At 41.6% G+C, this 14021-nt stretch overlaps 1 protein-coding gene across 4 annotated transcripts in view; it reads left to right on the forward strand.

Moving 5' to 3' along the window:
- PARVB (parvin beta) overlaps positions 1-14021 on the forward strand; it is a 65443-nt gene that overhangs the window by 31914 nt on the left and 19508 nt on the right. For all 4 annotated transcript variants that reach the window (XM_086757577.1, XM_086757587.1, XM_086757605.1 and 1 more), the window contains exons 4-6: positions 3972-4074; positions 7367-7507; positions 8373-8488. In XM_086757577.1, the coding sequence (XP_086613703.1) occupies positions 3972-4074; positions 7367-7507; positions 8373-8488 (360 nt within the window). The remainder of the gene's footprint in view (positions 1-3971; positions 4075-7366; positions 7508-8372; positions 8489-14021) is intronic.

Here is a 14021-nt window from a genome sequence, read left to right on the forward strand (position 1 = left end):
AGTCCTGCAGTGTTTCTCTTACGTCCATTATTAAATGCAGCAAATGCAGCCCTAACTTAAAAGGCAATATTGAACTGCGGTTGTATGAAGGAATGGGTAGAGAAGTGTGAGACCAGACGGATCGAAGTTAAGTGTATTTTCATGCACAGGAAAAGCTCTATGGCTGCACCTTCTGTCTGCTTCACACCAACTGCTCTGTGCCTGTATCAAGCTGTTTAAATTTTTAGACATTCAGGTTATTGAATGTTTTCTGCTTCTGTCTTTACATGAAGGAGCAACTACAAAGAACTGGAGAGCTGACTTTCTGTGAGCAGAAAGTCAGAAGGTATTTCTGTGTGTTAGTCATTTCAATAAGCAATATGGTGCTTTATTTCCCATAGAAAAGGTAAAAAAAAAAAAAATCTGTGCATAAACATTTTTCAGGCTCCTAATTAAGACACAATCAGGAAATCAAGAGGTGGACCAGCAGATTTTGGGGGTTTGTTTGTTTGTTTTTTTTAATTACAACACTTGTCAGTCTTCAAGGGCTGTTAAAAAAAAAACTTGGATTTTTTTTGTAAATATAAGTTGCAAATTTGTTTTCTCAAGCAGAGCTGAAGTTGTAGTCTGAGTACTAAAGAATTTAGAACATTTTTTTTGCATATTTCTCTTTCTTTCAGGTGCCTAACTAATAAAATAATAAAATAACTATGACTAGACCTTGTTTAATTTGTATCTTTTTTATGTACTTTTTTTTTTTCCAAAAGTTTCTTAGTGCAAAATTTGTCTGAAAGGTTTAAGTAGCTCATACGATGTTTCCCTTTTTGAACATCCTGTACCCAAAGCTGCTTCGTGGTTCCTCTGTACCTACACACTGGGAATGTATGTTTGCTCCTATACTAGAAGGTACTTCCAAACTTTTCTTTTTAATTCCTTTAATTCCTTTTCTAGATTCTAAGTTCAATATAATTCAGCACAGGAAAGACAAATAAAATGTTAATTACAGGTTTCAAATAGTTCAGCATCCTGAGTCTTCCTTTAACAATGTCCCTTCTGGGGACTTCTGAAAATCTGGCCTCTTCCTGTAGGGAATGTAATGGGATCTGATTACCAAATGATAATCTAAGCTGAACTTCAGGTGATTTTTGAAAGTCTGCTCTGTAAATCTCATGGACAACTCAAATCTTCTATGACTTTGATTTCTTCATTTGTTTTTCTGTTGATGTCTATGCATGTTCAACTTGTATCATTTTGGAATTGGGCAATCACCTTATTGACAGGCTTCAAAAATCTCTTTCTAGATGATCTGGGACAAGAAAGTATTTTGTAATTTAGGAGTCACTTTTCTGTACCAGAGGTGAAAAGTTTTGAGACCAAAGATGGTATCCCTCTTCTCATTGTCTTCCAACTGTGGTAATCCTTTGCTAACTTGTCTAATGTCTCTGTCCAGTCTTTTACCATAAATGTCCTTCTATCCCCTCAAAAGGATTGAGAGACAAGAATAGCTGATTAGAGTTTTCTCTCCAAATGCAGTCATGGTTCCCCACCTCCAGAGCAGAACTCTAACTGTTTTATTTAAGCTGCATCTTCTCGAGTTTAACTTTTGCTAGCTGTAATCTTTGATGAGCTAATTTTGATTGGGGTTCTCAATGGAAATCCAAATATTTGATGCCCTGTGTCTGATGGTAGCTGACAAAAATCCCAGCTTTAAATCTAGAGGTGAAAGAATGGGCAGAGAGAGTTTACTTGATCCAGAGGCTGCTGAAGAGGCATCCTGAGAACTGCTAGAGGGTGAAGAGCAATTGTCTTGACGTTTTTTTTCCTGCTCATATATGACATAGATATCAGGCTGTGTGACATAGGAGCAAGATGGTTTCCAGGGTGTGTTGGAACATGTGTCAGGAGACAAGCTTCCCATCATTTCTCCCATGACCACTACAAAAGTGGGAGGATGACCGTACCTTCGGTGTTGCAATACCCCTTTCAATCCAGGACCCCAGGTGCCAGGGGTAGCGGGTGTGCCAGCAGCCTGGGCTGCTCAGGCAGGAGAAGTGCAGTTATCAGTTCATTGGCAGTGCAAACCACGAAGGTGCTGCAGCAGGGCAGCACGAGGCAGGGGAAGGAGAGGGAGAAATGATGCTCCTCCTGCCCAGCAAATGGCATTAGGTGGGTGTAGAAGCATGGAACTTGGCTGCAAGTATTGAAACAGTGGTAGTAGCTGTGACCGCACAGTGGAGGCCATCTGATAGAGGGAATGGCCCAAGTGATAGATAAGGTTCCTGCAAGGTCACAGGGAAGCAGAGGGGCAGTAATACTGGTCAGAGCATATCGTCATGTCCACATCTGTTTTCAAACATCTTTCCTTTACCTGCTCTAGAGAAGACCATTTTTATACAAGTTACTAATATTGACTAGTGAATAACTTATCAGAAAAGCTTTTTTTTGAAAGAAAGCTCTTAGAGGAGTAGTTTTTATTATTGAGATGTTTCATCCCTCCAGGCAGCTTATAGGGCAAAAGTGATTTACATATGTGAGCATTGATGCTGATCCTTGCTTTCCATGAAGTGTCTGGTTGCCATATCGCCCAGCTAAAGTTTGCTGCTTGCACTATTTTTAGAGCTGAGTTTCAGCCCTGCATATTTTCAGTGTGCTTTGGAAGTACTGAAGATACAGATTAGAGGTACATGACGCATTAGTATTTCACGTTTGGATTGCAGGCTTCTTCATGGACACAAAGCCTAGCAAAACTTCCTTGAGGTTGGTAGATTCAATGAACCTCAGTAGCCAGGCTGAATTACTTAACATATTCAGATGTTTGTGTTTGGATTGCCAAAGTGTGTGGCTTCCAGTGCAAGCTTGTCTATGTTTTGTTTACTTGCTTTTTGTTTCACAATCTCTTGAATATTAAAAACAAAAAAATTTCTTAGGCACCGTGACTGCCAAGGAGAGGATATGAAGTATGGGATCTAATCAGAAAGTGAATTAAAAGAACCGACAATTTTATATGAAGCAAATTAAAAAATGCAGAATTTACCTTGCTTTAGGTAACTCCAGTTACTGGATTTTGCATGTCTATCATTGGCAATACTCTTCTCCCCTTATAGATGCAAAGATTTAACAGGATTTAACTTTACATCTCTTCCCACAGGACTATATTATTTTTGTGAAAGTCATTTAATTTTCCAAATAATAAGTTGGAGGAAAATACTACTGCCAACTTCAAACAGTCAAGGCTCTTTTTCCTGTAACTGTTTGGAAATTATTATCTTTGGCATCTGGAAAACTTAACTCAGTTCCTTTTCTTTTTAAAGATTCTTCATGTTCATTCCTGTTTTGCAGATGATTGAATGATTTTGAAAGTTATGGTAGTCAGCATATAGGGACTATTATATATGTTGTAGAATGGTTATCAGGCCTAGTTGACCAAAATTTTAATTCCGGACTTCAATATTCTGCAATACCTTAAGATAAAATGTATTGTCCTGTTGCTAATGGTGGGGATCTAGCTGGTGGGTCTGTTTAGCTCCTGTTAGTAGAATCATTCACTCTTTCCCCTCAGAAGCTCTTCCTTCTGGCACAGTGCTCACATCTGTGCAGGGTAGAGATCATAGTGGGAAGGTGGGACTATTGGCATCTGTTGGCAGGTATGCTGTTCACATAAAACAGGTAAGAGATGAGTTTTGGGATCTGGAGAACATAGGTACTAGCAAAGGTTATTGTTGCAGAGCTGATAGTTACTACTTGCTTTAGAATTGCTGCAGTAAGAGACATTTTAATGAGGAAAAACAGAGGGCACTAAAATTGTCATGCTGTGAGAACTGAATTAAAAACAGTAGAGCAAAAGCATATCCTTGTCTGTTACTTCTCTGTGACTTGGGAATATATAAATATGGTTACTCTTGTTCTGTTTTATATTCCTGATTACTGCCTTGAATGGAAGGATCATATTTCAGTGGTTTTTAGACATTTGCCTCCTTTTTCTGTACTTCTAGGTTCTAATTGACTGGATTAATGATGTGCTTGTGGAGGAGAGAATCATTGTCAAACAGCTTGAAGAGGACCTTTATGATGGGCAGGTGCTGCAAAAGCTGTTAGGTGAGTTCACACAGGAGAAGGTGGCCCCAAAGACTGAAGGGGCCCAACGTTAATCTCTTTCAAAGCTGCAAACAGCAGCAGGTCTGTGCAATAACCCACCATCTCAGCAGGGATACAGTTTGTTTCACTGATAGCTACAGTGTCACCTCTCCATCTGTTCTTCTCAGGCTGTCTGAGGAAATCCAGATGATTCCTAGGTTTCTGTTTCATGGACTAAGTATAGTCCAGACAGCTGAAATATGTGGTAAAAAAAGGTGAAGAGATTAATGTTTACAGTGGGAGACCAAGCAGAAGCCGTGTGGTCCAAAATTTTGTCTGTATAGTTTTCTTCTTAAAGCTTTTGGGCCGAGAGGTTTTCTGAGGTCCTGATATAATTACTTTTAGGGGAAACAAATGAGAAAAAGAGAATGCGTAGCAGTAGGCACATACTCATAATGTGTGCTCGTATGTGAATGATTCATGAAAGGATATCCTCAGTTAAGCAATTGCGATTTTGCAACCCCGTTACATCTTTGCAATGTGTGTATTCATGCAGGAAGCACAATGGAGATAACCTTAGGATGATGCTATGATTTATGGGGGTGCTTTTAGCAAAGATACTGGAAGCTTCAAGGGCCATTGTAAATCCACACTGTTTCTTGGGGACAGATAGTCAGACTGCTCTCAGTTTACTTATGACATGTTTTCAAGAGTGGGCTGGGATGTGGGATGTATGTGTCAGAGTGGGGCAAGAGGACCTAGTGGTGCTAATTCTGCTGGTGCTAGCGGATGCTGTGTACTGAATTTTCTGCATATAACCCTTAAATAACGGATCTGCAGTGTTTTGGTGAACATTCACAAGCTTTTAAAATTGGTTGACAACAATTAACTTTGTGTGCAATTAAAACTCCTCAAAAATAACTTGAGGAACAAAACAAGAATACTTTTAACACTGCTTGGTTAGACTGCAGCTGGGACCCTCCAGACATGGTGGAGAGCAGGGGTGTAGAGTTAATTTTAGCTGGGGAGTATTTGTGTGAATACAATTGTACTTCTTAACATACAGACACTGTTGTCTGAGCTGGTGGTTGTGCATTTTACTGCAGCTATTTGTCAGCTATTTGTGTATCACTGCTTTCTTATGCTCCCTGTGGAGGCCATGGTTCCACCCTCTGGCCTGCAGACGTTTAGAAAGTGCTCAGTTGTACATACATGCATACATGTATAGCTCAATTTGACTTAGCCTATCTTACAGGAGGAGAGGTACGCATGTACATCGTGCAGCCTGAGACTTCAATGGGACTGTTTTTTCCTCATTTTCTTCCTGTTGGGCCTCTGACTGGGGAGCAAATGCTTCTCCCCTGAACTGAGACTGTCACAACTCAGCCTCAGTCTTGTATTGTTCTTCAGTGGTGTCTTGGTTTCTTCAGCAAGACTTATATTACAGAATCTATCCATCTTCATGCTGTCTCGTTGATGCAAGAGGCAAAGCATGTCATGCTTGTGGTGGTGCTCCTGATGCTCAAGGCCTCAGAATTAAGTCAGCCCTCTGTTGTGCAAGTCTTATTTTCTGATGCCTGCAGGAAATGCTAACAAAGTAGGGTCATTAAACTTCAAGGAGTAGTTGTCATTCCTTGTGTGTGAGAGATGTTTCAAGAAGATCTGTCTTGATAGACAGACACAAAAAAACCATGAGAGACAACAGCTTGTCAGTGGGCTTATTTTGAAGCAGTTTGGAGTAAGAGATGAGCACATGGCTGTCTGACTGATTGAGGTGGAGCTCCTTGTTTGGTTAATTTTATCAAGGTACAAGTAGTGCCAGTCAGAGAGGCTAAAGTTGCTCGGTACACATGATGTCATGGTGAAAGGAAATAAATTTCTGCTTGCTGACTGGCAGCTAACCTGGGCTGAGAATAGACAGGAGCCATAACATGTGGCCAAAAAATGAATCTTGTAGTATGTATTTTTAAAAAACATCTAAAATAATTTAAAATAATATTTGCATGTTTTGATAGTCAGTAGATTGATAGAAACAGTCAAAATATTCAAAGTATTTATGAGTTGATAACCTGCAAGTCTCTTCTGTTTGGGTTATTAAGGTACTTTTGTATTTCTGTCACTTTTTAAAAAATAAATATATATATCTTCAGCTAGGTAAAATGTCCAGAAGAAACATACTTTTAAACTTGAGAGCAGAAATATTTCCATTATTGGAATAATAGGTTTTGACAACTCTGAAATGTTTCTGAAAGAATCTTTAGAGTTGAAGCCCATCCCGTTTTGTGGAAACAGTTTTGGTAAAGTATGTTTATTTTGTTTTAGAGACTGTAATGATAATAATAAGTAACTGGAATATGTCCAACCAGTTCTCACCTCATAGTCCCAGCAGCAGAGTTTGATAATTTTTTTTCCCCAGGGTGGAGGGAGAAAAGAGATCAGCTGTTCCCACTGCCCTGGTGGCTGCAGGACTCTACCTCACCTTCCTTAGCTCACTTTCTTTTTCTTTTTAGAGAAATTCAGCTCCTGTGTCTTTGGCAAGGGTCACAATGCAGACGAAGAGAAGAACGACTTATCTGTGACTTTGGCAAGAAATAATTATATCACAGAAACAGAATTCAAATTTTATTAATGGCATTTTACAAAATTTCCTGAATTGATTCATTTCTTGAAGTAATCAACCATGATGTGACACTATCATAACAACATGACAAGATTATACCAACTTACTTCTTTCTTTAAATTAGTTCCACTAAGCCAGTACAAGTCTGTGGGTTATAGAAGTCTATGATGCTTGATGGTTTGAGGAGGCAAAGTTTGCTTTAGCTTAAATTCATACCTTCACCTAACCTGAAATACAGCTTATGAAGCTGAAGTAAATGTTCACACAATATTTACCTTTTTTTGTCCTAAATTAAACTTCTTGTTAGAAAAGTCCATTAGACCTGTGCCAGGTTCCTTGTGTGGTGAAGGCTGTGTTCTGCCAAGTCCTTTTCAGCAGTGAAAGAAAACGGGAGGTACAATAAATATTATTACTAGCGTGGTGCCTATCTGAAAGTTATTATATATTTTGACACCTGATTGATGAGAATGTTCTGCCAGACCTTACCAGTTTTCCATCACAGGCTTTATTGGGATTGTCACACTTTGATGAAAGGTTTGCTTTCAGCTATTTTGCTTTCTGAGGAAAATCATTCTCTTGGAAAATTTCTAGCAGAGTCCAGCTCTGCCCAGTGCTCTGTGCTCATTATTCCCACCCAGCCCCCTGTTTAATCTGATTTTGCTTGTTCTTCTTGTTCTTTTTTTTCAAATACAGAAAAATTGGCTGACCGGAAACTGAACGTGGCAGAAGTGACGCAATCTGAAATTGGTCAGAAACAAAAGTTGCAGACGGTCCTGGAAGCTGTCCATGATTTGCTCCGACCCCATGGCTGGACAATCAAGTGGAACGTTGACTGTAAGGACTCTGTTGTGCTTTCTGTCTCAGCTTCACAGGCAAGGGAGGGCATGATAATCAATAGGTGGATCATATTCTCTGTGATGCAGTGTGTTTTTAAAAGTTATTTATTTATTTATGTAGAGAGTGTTACCACATCTGTGTATGGATTGTAACTGGTACCTTCTTCAGTGGTCTTTGTTTAAGGACAGATGTGCATGGCTATGGGATAATTGAAGTATTTTGTCCCTTTAAGGATATGCTTTCAGTAGAAACTTTCTTGTTTGCTTCTTGAATTTGAATCCCTACGGATAGGAGAAATGTATTAGTCATTCAAGTACTAGAGGATGGTCTAATCCTTCAGGCCGTCACAGTGAGAGTAAAAGGTTCCTGCATCCTGCTGGAGGATGTAGCTTCTGACAGACTGAGCAGAAAGTGCTCTCTGTTCAAGCATGGCCTGTTACAATCCGAAAAGTGAGAATGGAATTTGAGAAGTCCCTTCACCTAGGCAGTGGATGGAGTTCATCTCTTACAGCCAGGAAAGCTTGTGTTAGCACTTTGGAAGTCTGCTAAAAGAATTATCCAGTACTTTCCACTACATTGAAAGGCAAGTGATTGAGTCTGCCTGTCTTCATTGACCAGAGAGGGAGCTGGAGTGTTTGGACTCCTGAGTTAGGCATGTAACTTAAAGGGAGGGTTGAATCTAGGCTTTGCTACCTGTAAAATTATATTGGAGGCCTTGTTAACTTAGGAAAAAGAGGAAGGATAACAAGAAAAAAGATTGTGTTCACCAAACGCATTTTTCACTACCTTTTTCCTAGAGCTGTTTGTTTAAGATAAGGCCTCAGTATTCTTTTATTTACCTTCTTTTCCTTGTTCCCTGCAGCAATTCATGGCAAGAATCTGATTTCCATTCTTCACCTTCTGGTAGCTTTAGCGATGCATTTCCGGGCACCCATTCGACTGCCTGAACATGTGTCTGTACAAGTGGTAGTAGTACGGGTGAGTGTGACCTCATAAGAGAAATTGATCAGAACCATGGTTCTTTATCACTCTGATTTTGTAGTACTGGGCTGCTCCCATCCATTGCCCCCCGATCCCTTGTCATTTAGAAAATTCTTATCCCGGTTGTTTAGTGAGTCTCAGTCCTGGGAATGCATTTTTGGTGTGCTTAAATGTGATCCTGAGAACATTGTATCTTTAATATGTTTGGGTCTACCATTTGCTACTGCAATATCAAGCTGAAAACACATGATAGGATTTTGTATAAGAGAGAATTGTGCCCATGATTTCTGGGACTTCAGTAAAAGGTTTTTGCCATGCATTTTTTGTATGGAAGCCATTGAAACACAAACAGCACGTGGAATCTCCCTAGTCTGGGAAGCCTGTTACTGATGTTGTTTTTCCCCAATGACTTATTATGCAGACTTAGACATGTTGTTTTCCTTGGCATGCTAATACACTTTCATCATTCCTTTCACAGCCTTGTGTTTTTGTTAGCTTTTCAGATACGGAGAAGAGATCTGACCTGAGGAACCCTGACTTCTTCCCTCCTGCCCTAGATATTGCTCTAGTTATTCCTTTCTCTGCTTGGTGTTGACCATTTCCTTTCACTCTACAAAGACTCTGCTTTCAGAGCATAGGTACTCTTGCTTTTTATCTCGTGTTCTGTCCCAGCTGAAGCTCCTGTGGCAGTACGGTCTGTAGCATGCAAACCCAGCTTTTCTCAACAGCTGTTGAAACACCAGGCAGAGCCGTTCCAGTTGGTATCTGATTGTGCCGTTGGCTGTTTGCTGTGGTGCTCAGCGCTGTTGTTGCAAGGCAGGCTCAGCTGCTGGCAGCAGGCTGTGGAAATGCTTTCTGTACGTGCCATTTACTGTTACAGCTGTCAGGCTGTAGTAGGTTTCCTTTCAAGGATAAAGAAGATAAAGTGGTCTCTGACTCTCTTTTGCAAATGTGGATCGCCTTACCAGATGCGATTGCATGGTGGTTGATTAGGCAAGCCTCATTTTGCTTTACATTTAAATAATGGCATTTTCCAGGCTACCTGCCTGAATGCTCAGGGTGTGATGTAAATGAGTAATTGATGGATACTCCCTGGTTGACAATAAATGTAGGTATTGTCTTTAAGAGGTGATTTTGAACTGCTTTCAGGCTGCTGTAGTTCTTTCATTTTAAGAATGGTGAGTTAGGTATAAAGTAACGTGAACATAAATAGGAGACTAATTTATTTTAAAATTTCTTTTGAGTGTCTTGGAAAGGAAAGGAGGAAAATGTAAATATGGGGTAGTCAATAGTCCTCCTACACCCTGATGCTAGAAATCTCCTGCCCAGTACAGTGAAGTGTCTTCTGTAACTGATAAGTCAGAAAAAAACTTTAGATAAAGAGGTAAAGCCTCCCTTTCCTTATCCTTAGTTCAGGCTTCAAGACTCTCCACCTCTGTAGCAGAGGGAAGGCTGTGGAGATGTTCTCACATCTTTTCCTGTTGGAGGGATATAGAGTAGACACCTACTGAGAGCATCTGGTTCGCCAGAGTCCCTGCGTCTTGAGACTAGACAAGGCAGAGGTGAAGACAGGATGAGATAAAGGCTGACAGAAACTACCGAAAGAAAGAAAGAGAAACTCCTGTGTCCCTAAGGGAGTGCCTGAAGGTGTCAGAGCACTGTACAATTATAGTTGATTTAAGCTCGAGAGGCTGTAAGCTCTTGCTCTTGGACCTAGAGCCTGAAGTGCTGGAGGTGGTCATGGTAACTGCTGGCTGTGAGCCCACCTCAGCTGGCCGTGTGCAAGAGGAGGCTTGTTTCAGCCCCCTTATCCCACTGCTAGGAAAAGCTTCAACTCTTCAGCTTTGTTTATGTAAGTGGAAAGCAAGACACAGTATAAACTGAAGCATGTTTCTTCTGGAACATTAACTTTTGCCTTATAGTTTGTTAAATTTATTTTTTGTAGTTCAGTATCCATAATTAGTCTAAAATACGTGCTGGTTCAGTAACAGATCTCTTTAAATGGATTTTACTTAGCCTTTATTATACTAATGACAAACAGAAGAATGGTAATGAGGTTAATATTGTTCCTAATCCAAGTAAGACAACTATTATTAAGAGGATTATTATTATTATTATAAATTCATTTTTAAATTATCTCTTATTGCCGATCCAAATAATGATTAGGGTTCTGTCAAACTAGATCACAATTAATATGTCTGCTCTGAGAGATTTTAGTTTAAATGCCTCTTCTTTCTTGAATATACATTTAAGGGGATTAATCAACAGTTTGTTAAGTGACATCTTCGTATGCTTTGCAGAATTGACCCCGCAGCAAGAAAACCGTGCAAGATGTTGTGGGAGTATTGTGCAAGAACGCACCCACACTGAAATTTTCAAAACTAGTTAAGTCTCACTTTCATGGGTGGCTTTGACACTTAGGATTATCATTATCAACTTTGTTGAGCCATCCTCACACTGTGCAGATGCATGAGGTGCTTCTTGCCCAGAAGGGCTGTGCTTATGCTATGAAAATAAGAGAGTCATACTGGTTCAGCAAGTTACTGCTTACCAAGTTGTGTGCATTTCCATAGCCCATCCCAGGGAAATGCAGAATACCTTATTAGCCTCTGTAAGTGTTGTGGGCTTTTTCTTCTCTAGTTTCAGTGCCCTGCCCCATAAAATGAGATATGACAGCATTGTGCTACATGGAAAGTATCAAGATTGCCACAGACTGGTGGTGATTCTGCCCTTTTCTTAAATCCTTCCCTTCCTTTAACATCTTGAGGTGACAGACTGAGACTTTCCTAAGGTGCTGTATTTTTTTTTTTAATTAAAGGTAGTTAATTTAGAGTCTGAGAAAGATCAGTAGCTGGACCTGTATCTGTCAAACAATACACTATCCTTTTTTTGATCCTGCACTGTATAGTTTGCTCAGAAACTCTCGTAGTTCAGCCCCGATCAGGACCAGACGACACAGTCTCTCTCTCGCTCCCCCCACCCTCCGAGAGAATAGGGGGAGATGATATAAGAAAAACGCTCGAGGTTTGAGATAAGGACAGGGAGAAATCCTTAAAGTTACCGTTACGGGCAAAACAGACTCAACTTGGGGAAAACTATTCATTTATTTCTAAAACTAGCAGGAGAATGAGACAGGGAACAAGATAACCTCCCCCCCACCCATCCCTCTTCCCAGGCTTAACATTATCTCTACTACCTTCCCCCTCCCCCCAGAGCGGCACACGGGGGAAGAGGGAATGAGGTCGCAGTCAGTTCATCACGTGTTGTTTCATGCCGCTGCTTCATCGTTGGGGGAAGAACTCCTCGTATTCCTCCCCTGCTCCTTCGTGGGGTCCCTCCCATGGGCCACAGTCCTTCGTGAAACTGCTCTGGCGTGGGTCATCTCTTCCACGGGGTGCAGTCCCTCCAGAATAGCTGCCCCAGCGGGCCCTCCACGGGCCACAGCCTCCTTCAGGCATCTGCCTGACCCAGCGTGGGGTCCTTCATGGGCTGCAGGTGGATCTCTGCTTCTCCATGGACCTCCATGGGCTGCAGGGGGACAACCTGCTCCACCATGGTCATCACCACAGGCTGCAGGGGAATCTTGGCCAGGAGCCACATTACTCCTCCCCCTCCTTCTGAACTGACCTTAGTGTCTGCAGCTGTTCCTCTCAGAAGAAAAAATCTTCACAACAGGCAGGCAGACATCTCTCAGGATCTTTTCACATCTTATTCACATCTCATCTCCTCTCCACTTCTTGTAGCCAGGCTGGGCCGAGTCAGGCCCAGTCGGTCGCCCGGTGGGAGGCCAGAGGGTGAGGCCTGCAAGGCTCACAAGACTCACGCCTCCCCCTCTCTGCCCCCGCTCAGCTGCTTCACATGTTCTTCCTTGTTCTTCCTTTTTTTTTTTTGCCCCTTCTTAAATACGTTATCGCAGGGGTGTTATCACAGAACATTCTGCTACCAGTTGGCTTGGCCTTGGCCAGCAGCAGATCCGCCCTAGGCCCGGCCGAGTCCACTGAACAAAGGGGAGCAACTTCTAGCAGTTTCCTACAGAAGCCACCACCGTAGGCCCCCCCATCACTAAACAAAACCAGAACAGAAACCCACAAGTGGAGAGGACTTTCTGCTTTACCTTCCTTGACGGGAAGAACCTTTACCTGTCTATCTATTTATCAGTATTACCTAGAACAACTATAAGACTAACTCAGCAGAAAAACACTCTTGTTTATATTATTTTATAATGGGCACCATGAGCCCCTCTCAACAGCAGAGTTCCTGAAACCTAGTTATTTTCAAACCTTTTTGAAATCAACCTCCAGAATTGGTTTTTTTGGTGGTTTTTTTTTTTCATGTGAAATAGAAAATATTGTAACCATGGCAGTATATGTCCAAGTTATACGTGAAGTATCCTAGCAGAGCAAGGGTTTAGGTGGGTCTGCTAGTTAAGATCCTGTTGATAGCTACTCCAAGTGCTGAGTTAAGAGTCTAAGATGATAGATGTTTTAATATTGGTGTCACTCAACGTGTGCCTGTTGTTCCAGCTCTTCTAAGTGGGGGCAGGGAGGAGAGAAACTTTGTGGTTTCAGTGCGTGCTTCCAGTGAGAACTGAAAATCCTGAGACTTTTCTTCCAGCTGACTCTATATTTGAAACGTAAACTTGCATGATGAAGAAATATCCTAATTCAGGAAAATCAAAACATTGTCAGAAATAAATGTAAAAATTGTTCTTAAGGCTCACTGTGTTGGTTATTTTTACAAGGCTCAGGAATTGCCATTTTTTGCATCTAGCTTTCCTCATCCTTCTCTTTAAAATTGCAGCATGTCCCACCTTGGTGCGGCTGGGAGATCTGAGGTATTTTTACAGTAATTCCCTTGTAGTCTGAGTTGCAGACTGAAAGGTCAGAGACAAGGCAGGATGAAGAGTAAATGTGTCTGATGGCAGTGGTGTGAGGAATGAAAGTTTTATCAAACAATGACATTTGCTTTTGGCTTGCAAGGCCAAGGGACCTAGACTTGCTGTGCAAGCAGCACGCTCAGCTGCCTCGGAGGGGGCTACACAGAAATGCTGCCATTTCCACCTATTGGGGAGTCAGTGTTGGCATCCATTCCTCTTTCTTATCAGGTACTTGGCATTATTTACTAGTCACCACTCACTGAGTTTTTGTTCACAGTTTATAGTGTCTTCTCCCCGGGATTCGTGGTGCCTGGAAGAAACCTGTGCTAATAAAGCAGAGACATGATGGGATGGAATAAAGACAACATTGTTTTATATGCAAAAAAACATTGCCCTGTCAGATGCTTCCTCATTTTTCCATCCATGCTGTCATCCTGGCTTGTTTCACCAAACCTCTTGGCGCTGTTCCCGTGGCTCCCTCGGGGGAGCAGGATGATCTGTATGCATGATAGGGAAGTGAGGGGCCGTGAAGATTTGGCCAGCTGGCAGCATCCAGCACAGGGCCTAGCTCAGGCACGGAGCTTTAACAGCGCAGCGATGCGAGACCACGGCTCCCACCGTCCTTTCAGCCAGGCTCTCTGGGTGGTGGCTTGA

The sequence above is a fragment of the Chlamydotis macqueenii genome, chromosome 1, assembly GCF_036417535.1.
Source record: "Chlamydotis macqueenii isolate bChlMac1 chromosome 1, bChlMac1.mat, whole genome shotgun sequence".
Lineage (NCBI taxonomy): Eukaryota > Metazoa > Chordata > Aves > Otidiformes > Otididae > Chlamydotis > Chlamydotis macqueenii.